Source organism: Vigna unguiculata, chromosome 11 (genome assembly GCF_004118075.2).
Source record: "Vigna unguiculata cultivar IT97K-499-35 chromosome 11, ASM411807v1, whole genome shotgun sequence".
NCBI lineage: Eukaryota > Viridiplantae > Streptophyta > Magnoliopsida > Fabales > Fabaceae > Vigna > Vigna unguiculata.
Genome location: NC_040289.1, coordinates 34,617,811 through 34,628,190, shown reverse-complemented (window position 1 = coordinate 34,628,190; position 10,380 = coordinate 34,617,811). Strand labels below are relative to the sequence as shown.

Sequence of the window (10,380 nt, the reverse complement as noted above, 5' to 3'; positions counted from 1 at the left end):
TTGGACTGTGACTCACAAAGGTAATGTCAAATTTGTGCTAACTAGTGGTGCTTTTATGCTTAAGTGACTTATTATGATGGGCTTCCTAGAAGGGAATTTCTTCCCGCACCCCTATATTTTCCTCCTACACCCCGTATACTTTTAAAATTTCAATTATACTCCTGTTCCTGTTGTAATTATATCCCGAATTGAGTAATTTATATAAATTCTGGATTGCAAAATTCCTAATATAAATTTATATTTCAAATTACATGATTCGTAATGAAAATTTGGAAACTAATAAAAATGTAAATTATGTTACAAATTGCACAATTCCTAATGTGAAAAAAGATAAAAGAATAAGATAAAGATAAATTTAACTTTTTACCTTTATGGAAGTACAATAAAAAAAATGTGAAGGTGCAAGAAGAAATTCTCTTATTTTTATCTTGTAAATGGATCAGCCCAGATCGTTCTCCACCGGACCAGAAAACTTATTATCTTCGCCGTTGTTACGTGAGTATCGTTTTTTTTATCATGCCCACATTATGCAATTTTTTTTTCTTTCAGCAAATTGCGGTTACTATTGTTTTTATTTTTTAAAGGGTGAACTCACTAAAAAACAGATTGAGTTAAAAAAATATTTTTCTCTTAGAAATTAGTCTTTTTAAAGAAGAAAAGAAGTGGGCCAAATATATTTTTGGCAAAAAAAATAAATTAATTTTTATTAAGATTGGTCATACTTGGATCAACTTTTTCATATGGCAAGAAAGCATCATCAAACTATCAAACCCAAATAGTATATTCATATTGCTGTTCTATGTAAGATCAAGAAAATAATGAATAAAGTAAAATAAAACTAAAAACAATATATATTAATGTTGTCAACTTTTTAACACCATAACCTAACTAAACTATTATATGTAAAAATGTTAACTATTTTGACTGCGTGAAAAAACAAGTTTAATTATTGTGATAATAACCACAATAGAAGTCGTGCAATACAAAATATTTTGCTGATAATATATATTCATTAAATTGGAAGTAATATTAAACTAGGTTTTGCGAAAAAGTAATGCGAAACTATTTTTATTGTATTTTTTTATTTTTCATTTGAGAGATAAGAAGAAATTAGGAGTGAGAATCCGACCTGTTGTAATGTGTTGTGCCAGAAGACAGGTTGGTGGGTTTATTCACCACTTTTTTATTTATTTATTTATTTATTTAAATTTAAAATTTTATTTGTATATGTGTATTTATATAAATAAATATTAAAATTATATTTAATCACAGTCTTAACATCCTTTTTAACATCCTTAGAAAAAAAAATCATTTGATTGAAAATATGTAAAATATTGTGAGATGAGTAGACAACCTTCTTTCTTTCTTCAGCTTTTTTGCTTAATCCGTTAAATATTTTACATCCTTTTAATGAAATGATGTTCTTCCGAAGTTATGGATTTGAAATATCTCCAGGAACTAAAACGAGAAAATATATTAAAACTATATATAAAACTAATGAGTTTAGATTTTTTACTATTTTTTTATTAAACATATAAAATATACTATATTAATATTTTCAATATCTTTATAATATATTTTAAAATTTTAAAATCAATAGGTATCAAAATATTTTGAAAGCATGGTAGGAAAATAGTAAAAAAAAACAAACAGAGAAACTAAATTCAAAACTAAACATTTGTGATTATTTTCTGGTGAGTAAGATTCTTGCAGTCTCTTGTGCACTGGCAGTATTATTTTGTCATCATTTAATTAAACTTTCATTCCTTTGGAAATCTTCTATACCTTTATTATTTATTTGGCCATTCTTTAACAGTCTAAGCATTGTTTTTATTATCTCGTCTACTTTAACTTTTGAATGCAATGCACTTTTCTGTATGCTTTTAGCTAAAGACAATTATTAAACTTTTGCTTTATTACCATTTTCTTTGTTTTCTATATACTAGCTACTTGCACGCAAAAACAAATTAATTACATAAAAAAAAACGTATTTTTAACTAATGGAACGATTAATTAGTTTAAATTTTCAACTGAGTGTGGATATTTTTTGTGAATAATTCATGTTGTTAGTTCCAAATCCACTAAAAACAATCTGCACTATATATTTTTCAAGTTAGTTTTTGTTGAATTAAACTTTAAACATTATCTTACAAAATCAGTTTTGTAATCGTTCAATTGTTAAATAATATTAGGATCGAGCGTTTATTACTAGGTCAAAAGTTATAGTTATTAGTCAGAATGCAACTCTTTTCATTTAAGAGTGTAACATAAGTCTAAGCGCCACAATTTATTCGATTATGACTTAATCCACTTGGCTCTGACATGGAACAATTGATGTCACTTGTAACCATTTTTTTCCTCAGCAATTATCTTACTAGGAATCTCACTTGAATTGTGACTTGGTCCACCTAATTTCAGTCACGGGATAATTGTCCAATCTACAACAAAAAGTAATAAGATTAATTGTGACCTATACAAACTTAGGGGGGGAAAAAAGTAATTTGTGTGCGTTTTGATGAGAAAGGTTCTCTATGGTTGTTCAGTTAATCATAATTACGAAGACTTTTCGTTTCTTTTGTTTCCTTTGCGCCTTCTAACTTAGAAGAACAAAAAGTGAGGTACGTCTCTATTTTTTTCCGTGTTGGAAAGTCTCTCAAATTCATTGACTTGGAAGTCTCAAAAGTTAAAGGATATATATGAAAGGATTTTTTGGCCCCCCATTGTACTATGGATAAGAAAATGTGACACTAAATATATTTTTTTAGAAAATACTTTTTCTTTCATAATTATACACAAAGTAGTATATATATATATATATATATAGATAGATAGATAGATATATAACTTTATTTAGCAGAGGAAAATGTGTATGAAAAACAGTAAACTCAATATAAAATGATCGATTTGCTATTAGGAATTGATCAATAATACGTACTTGTGTATTAGAAACATGAAAATTGTTATGATACCATTCATATGCGTTTGAGAAAAAAAAAAAAGTACCGGTATTATAGTCCATTGGAGAATACATAAATGGAAAAAAGAAAATGAAAAGTAAAAGAAAAGGTTTATTTTAAAATCTCTTCTACATACACTATATATTTTTTAATGTAGAAAGATATGAAATTCATTATTACCTGTGGTTTTACACTTTTTAAAAAACAAAATTCAAATTGACTCGTTCATTTCTTAAAATGGAAATGAAATTAAATTTAGTTTTGGACAAGATAATTGTATCGATAAATTATTGATAAAAATTGAAAACTAAAATACATTATAAATAACACATTAGTGATGAGACAGAGTGAGAATTAAAGAACAAAGAGCTGATTGAGATTAGAGAGGAGAAGGATTATTTAATTTCTTAGTTTTAATATTATCAGACAAATATAATAAACATGAAAAAAAAAAATAGAGGTGGGAGAGAGTTTGAGAAGCCTGTATCTTGAATAAAGAAGTGTTTATTAGAAGGATCCCTTCATTCATTTATTATTCTCAATTATAGGTTAGTAAGATGATGTAAATATGAATGAAGAGGAATATAATGAACAAAAAAAGATAAAAGGAACTTCCGGAATTAATAAAAGAAACATGACAAAGAATAAAATAAATAAGAAGATTTCAAAAGACTATGAGAAAGATTAACAAGAGGCAGATTAAAAAAAAAGTGAAAAATATAAAGAAATTCTCAATTTTTATAAACTTATATTATGGAATATTTTTTTTATTCTCTTGGAATATTTATAAGTACAGAATTTATGAGGGTAGAATTTATATGTGTAGAAGTTACATCATACATTTCTAACTAACACATGTCACTTTTATAGTATGATGATTGTAACTATTTAAAATATATTTTAACCTCTCCATGAGACACATTGGAAGTATAAAGACGAAAATTTCCTATTTTTAGCATGCACCTTTCCTTAATTTTAAAGAACCACCATTACGTTATCTTAGGATTACTTAGGAGTTAACTAAATATTAAACAATGAATAGTTGAATTAAGCTTAACTTAAGTAGTTTCATGTTTGCATTTGGATTTCCGAATGTGTTTTAAATACTTGTGAGGTGTCTTTTCCTCTTTAACACTGTGGCACAATCTTCATAAAAGAGGGAATGTAAAAACACTTTTAATTTATAATGGGGTGGTGTTGTGACCGACAACATACTACATAATAAAATAAGATGAATTTTTAATTGCATTAACTTTTAAATTATGTTTAAGTTTTATTTGAATTAAATTCATTAATTCAAAAAGGTAAACAAGTAATTTAGACAAAATGATGATCCATACAATTTTACAATTTTTTCAACGATCCTAACGATTTTGCTGTAGCATGATCATGTGTGACATTTGAATCTAAAATAGTATGTAAAATTGTACCATATTTGAAGTTTTCCTCTTCAGCATGGAATAATAGGTTGAATCATTGTAATTATTCAATATTTAATATGTAGGATAACTTTTTTGGATCTTGTCTTCTAGTGTAGTAGAATATATGTAACTAATGTAGTAGAATCTTTACCTAAAAAGAGTACAATATAGGGTAAGAATGAAAAAATTACATATAGCACGAAATTTTTTTGAGTTTTGGTTCTCTAGCTTATGGAAATGTAGAGTTGTTATGCTTTCGATTGCCTTTCTTTGGTTGAAAAACCTCTTGGTTGATTATCATTTATGTAACTTTTATATAAATATGATATAATTATCTCTCAATAGTAATGATTTCTTACTTACTTTACGAGTTAATATCTTTGTTGAAAGTTCTACGTAGACTAGAGACAAGATTTTATTTTTGTTAACAATGACTCTGATACCATGTTAGAAGTGAGTTTTAAGTCTAACTTAACCCCACAAAACTGACTTGTAAGGTGAGGTTTGTACTCACTTGACCACCCATTAATTTATAGTCCCACGTATAAGTAATGTGCAAACTTCACCTTACAAATTGATTTTATAGAGTTGAATTAAGCTTAAAATCCATTTTTAACCATCTTTTTATACCGAATGTATATAATGTTTCATGTTTGGTGATAAGAAAAAAATTAAACACAATAAAAAAATATTATTGGGTGAAGTTTGTGTGTCCCTTGAGATACAATTAAGTTTTTAACCAAACTTTGAATAAACAATACAGGATTACGAATTGGAAAGAATACTTCAACATCACCGAATATGAATTGAAAATTTGAATATACTACTTATAGGAGTGGATCATATATTTATTAAAAGATATAGTTTTTACTGTTCCTAATTTATGCAGAACATGAAAGAACCTTTTGGGTCATTACCATGATGATATTAAGGATAAGAAAATGCGACAATAGACTTTGGAAATTTCTGGTTTGATCTTAATTACATTCAACATATAGCATATAGCTTTTCCACCTATCACAAGCTACAACCCCTACTACAAGTTGCTTAATCGCATATCCATCCAAACTTCAATTATTTATAAACTAATCGTAATAAGTATTAGCCTCACCCTCTAAAATCTCATGTTTGTAGAACATAGAGGACGACACTTTTGACCAATGACTTCTCCCTGCAGTTGTCATATTCGACAATCAATTATGTTTCTTCAATGATCAAAAGGAACAGTTGAAGTGTTCAAGGATAAACATAAACTCATATTTTCCCATACACCTTGCATTCATAACTCAACTTTCATTCACCTTTTGCCTTTGTTAATCATTAAGGTTCAATTTTGTTACCACCAAGATCATCTAAAAGAGAAGACTCATAAATTCATTATTTTCAGATTCTGGATTAAGGAAAAGCAGTTAAAAGTAAGAGCAAAGTTTGTGAGAATTGTAATTTTTTTCTTCTGCATAAAGCACAGTTTGCCAACTCCAACCTTTCCTTCTCAAACTTATATCTGAAAAAGAATATTTAAGGTCCTTTAGTGCAGTGCCTGACCCTTTACGTGTGTGGCCCCATTTGGGAGAAATTCAACTCTGAATAAAGCTCACTTTATTTATTTTTCTTTCACAAGTGTACGTCGATGCGTACGATTTTGGCACCAACCTTCAAGCTAGCCTGTTCTGTGAGCGATGTGTGAATTATTGTTCAACCAAATACAAACTCACCAAGAATAGCAAATAATAATTGAATTTAAGGCTTCAAAAATAGTTAATGATTTACAGAGGGAAAAATAATTAAAGTTGAAACCATGGTCAGTGACCGTGTTAAGAAGCTAGAGTAATGGAAAACCTATGAAAATAAAAGGGCTTTAGCCACATGGATGCGGAATCTTTAAAATGCATAATATTTGGTTTCTGTGAATATACATGAAAGCACACCTTCTTGTGAATACACTTTATTAAAACACTCGGTAAAGGGGAAAAGCCGAAAAGTTTTAGGTTGACCTCTCGCTGTGTTAGTGCCCAGAATATTCTTGTATTATTAAAAAAAAAAAATCTTTGGCAGAACCAAACTCAAAATCAAAAAGGAAAAGGGTAAAGGAGTGCAGTTGCAGGGACACTTTTTTTTTTCTTAAGTTTATTCTTTAGAAAATTACAATAGAAATGAACATTTAAAAAAAAAGTATAGATTAAATTACTTATTAAATGGAAAGTTCAGTTTGTTCTGTCGACGACAAAAGTAGCAGAGCCATAAATCAGTTTAAAAGCGCCATAATAAAGACATGATGAGATTGATAATTTTTTTTCTTTTACAATGACTTATGTTAGTCATAAATTATATCGTATGGTTTCTCTGTCTTGGTTTTTATATATTCTTTCTTGCATACTCCATATAAAGCATGTTACTGTTTAGTTTGTCCTTTTTTATCTTGTATAATACATTGTATGATCTTTCATGTTAGTCTAAAAGTTATTTATTTTCACCACAATAATAGTTTAATTTGCACACATGTTGACGACAATATTAATGTTGGTGTGAGATTAGAAGAGGAATGCGATTTGAAAATGTTGGTGTGCCACTGTTTTTGGCTTTTCCATTCTTTTAGAAAAGCTCTTGTTTCTTTCTTTTGGCAAAGGCAGACAAAAATGAAGGGGGTTTTGAGTGCAGGGTAGTGTGGTCAGTGGTCTTGGATAGCATCATCATCATCGCCAAAGAAATATGCCATGCATAAAACCAATGCATTGTAATCATGATCCCTCACGTTTGCACTTTGCCTCATGTAGCACATGCAACCCAACGCCTCAGTTAAAAATGCACTTGTCAGCATTCTTAACAATCATCATAAACCAGTGCTTTATGTTTAATTAACACTAGCAGATGATCACCACCACATAGGACTAATAATGATTAAGGATGTACATTGTTTTTGAAACCTTAGTCAATGTAATGAAAAACAGAAGAATGAGATGATTGAATCGAATTGAGAAGTTATGCAGGGCGAAGAAGGCGAGGAGAGAAAGAGCCAAATTTAAAAGCGTGGAAGGAAAAGAGCAGTTAACATATGGGACAAATGATAAAGGTGGGAAAAGGACAGAGTTTAAAGCAACTAACGACCCTGCTTCGAGGCAATGGCAATGGTGTAGTAGTGGACAAATTATAAAGGTAGGAAAAAATAAAAAAGGACGCTGAAGAAACTTGTAGGAATAAGCGTCATAACTAATGAGTGCACCAAACACCTCATCTCAGCGACCAAGGACACCTAATAAGGACATGTACGTGCCAGCCCCTTTTTTGTCCACCCTCTCCGAAATCTACTTACAATCATTAAATTATCAAGAAAATTGGCACCAACCACAAGCATACAACAAAATCAAATTTGAAATGGATTCCAATTTCCATCTTGTTATTTACATTATGCATAAACTGGAAGTAACAAATTCTGAAACTGGCATTGCCATTTGAAGATATATCATCCGTATTGGTTAACTAATCACATCAAAATCACAAACAAAACATCTCAAAGTTCTCGTGGAATTCTAAAAACCAAAATTGAAAAAAAGAATAGAAACAGTCTAGACTATATAGCCTCTAGTCTATAACCCTGGCCAAGACCATCCACCACCACCATCGTCATTATTATCATCATCCATCACCACCCAGTTGAATGAAATCAACCTCTGACACCTCGCTCACATGACAGAACAAGCATTCGGGTTCTCGTCACTGAAAATTTGTGGTGGTGGTGCATGCAAGTGAAAGTGCATCTGCTCCGGGTACACCGGCACATAGCCATAGCCACCCATATGACCGTGTCCATAACCATAACCATAACCATGACCCAAGCCAAAAGCAGATTGTGGCAAATACTCCATTCTGCTGTAATCTATTTTCTGTATTCCCCCTTCGTTACTGTCTCCTCCTCCTCCCCCTCCACCACCACCACCACTGTTCTTCTTCTTCCCTGATCCTTCCTTGTCCTTTTCACCTTCTTTGTCACCCTCCTTCTCTTTCTTGGGAGGGACCACCTCAACCTTCCTCCTCAGCTTCTCCATTAGATTCTCCGCCAGAGCCTTAACATCCATTGTCCCTTTCACAGTCACCGTTTCCTTTTCCTTGTCTATAGCCATCTCTTTCACTCCTGCATCATGTCCACACCCAATTAGCCAAACCAAGAGACAAAACAAAAACAAAATAAGCAAAAAGGAAAGATAAACAAAACCAAGTAACTAACCTTTGGTTTTCCGCACAGTCTTGCTAATCCTGTCCAAGCAACCTTGGCAATGCAGTGCCATCTTCAGAACCGCTGTAGCCACCACCTGGTAATTAAATTAAGCAAAATTAACAACAAACGACAAATAAATTCGTAAATTAAACAAAAAATAATAATAACAACAGAGATCACCAAACAGTGCCAGAACAAATTAGGAGATTAAAATAAAAAAAAAATCCCAGGCTGGCAGTGGCAGAGAGAGTAAAATAAAATAAAAAAGGAAAAGGTTGGGACCAGAAATGAACGAACGAATGAGCGAACGAACCTCTTTGTCTTTGTTTTTCTTGTCCTGGTTTTTGTTGTTGGTTTTGGCGTCTTTATTCTCTTCCTTCTCCTTCTCCTTGTCTTTGTCCTTGTCCTTCTTCGGCTGCGGAGAGACGATTTCCACCTTCTTCTTCATCTTCTCCGCCAGGTTGTCCCTCACCTTCACGGGGTCCAATTTCCCGGTCACCGTTACCTTCCCGGCGTCGCTCTCCGCCTTCACCGTCTCCACACCTTCAACAGCAAGCAAAAATAACTTTAAAACACAGCAATTAACCAAACAGCGCGGAGCAAGTAACCACAAAAGAAGGGGAATAAAACCTTGGAGAGCACGGAGGTGTCGAGTGATTTTGGAAGCGCAACCGTCGCAGTGGAAGTCGAGCTTCAAAACGACGGTTGTGGTGCCGTTCTCGTTCTCCTTGTTGCCGTTTCCGCCACCGGACTTCTTTTTCTGCAAAACCATTAACAACACAAATTAGTTATTATTCGCAACAACGTAACAGAGTGAAGGGAAGTCGCGAGTGAGAGTGAGTTACCGCGCCCATTATCGTGTGTGTGTGTGTGCGTGAGAGAGTAGCGAGTAAACGTTGGTTTGGTAGTGGTAAGTGTGAGTCTTTAATATGGGTCTGCGTGGGTATTTATAGGGGGAAGTAATAACTATGCACATGGTGCGTGTTTATGATGTGGGTGAGTGGGACCCATTGTTGAAGTGTTTCCTTCTTTCACAAGGAGCTTGGTTTAATTATGTTGACTGGACCAAGAAACTTCTTCCCTCTTGCCAAGCATGTGTCTGCGTCCTTCTTCAATTGGGCTGGGCCTGTCTCAATGTACACTCTGCAATTATACCTCCCCTCTTAATTTTCCCAACTTCTTTTTTTCTATTTTTGGTGCCATTTTTCCAACACTTTTACTTTTCAAATTTAACACACATCCCATTTTATAAAAACATTCCTTATCATATAAATAAACCAATAATTATTATGATTTAATCACCGTCAATTGATCTCATAAAAATTAACATATGATGGATTAATTTGTTATAATTACTCATACTATTAATTTGATTAATTACTTTTTTATGAGATATAAATATTTATATTAATTATTTGATTTGCATTAATTATTTTAAATTAATGATTGATTGGATTAAAATTAACATACAATCGATTAATTTGTTATAATTACTCATATTATTAATTTAATTAATTATTTTTTATGAGATATAAATATTTATATTAATTATTTGATTTCTATTTTTTATTAATTATATTTTGTATTTAATAAAAAAACAGTTATTCTTTATTTTTTTATTATTAATTTTATTTTATAACAATAATAATAATACATGAGTCAGTTTCTCATTAAATATACTACTCTCGTTAAACAATTTCTCTAGCTACCCGAGGTTTTGCTTGTAAGCGTGTGCGGCGTATTAATAACATCAAACAACTTTTGTCCCATATACACGTTTTAAATAATA

The 10,380-nt window shown here is 31.3% G+C and overlaps 1 protein-coding gene across 1 annotated transcript; it reads right to left on the bottom strand.

Moving 5' to 3' along the window:
* Positions 1-7,736: 7,736 nt before the first annotated feature.
* Positions 7,737-9,565, bottom strand: LOC114169974 (heavy metal-associated isoprenylated plant protein 3-like). Its single transcript, XM_028055400.1, has 5 exons — positions 9,437-9,565; positions 9,222-9,351; positions 8,905-9,134; positions 8,601-8,685; positions 7,737-8,507 (listed from the first exon to the last, which is right to left on the bottom strand). The coding sequence occupies exons 1-5, from the start codon at positions 9,443-9,445 to the stop codon at positions 8,059-8,061; spliced, it is 903 nt and encodes a 300-aa protein (XP_027911201.1). The 5' UTR covers positions 9,446-9,565; the 3' UTR covers positions 7,737-8,058.
* Positions 9,566-10,380: the final 815 nt, after the last annotated feature.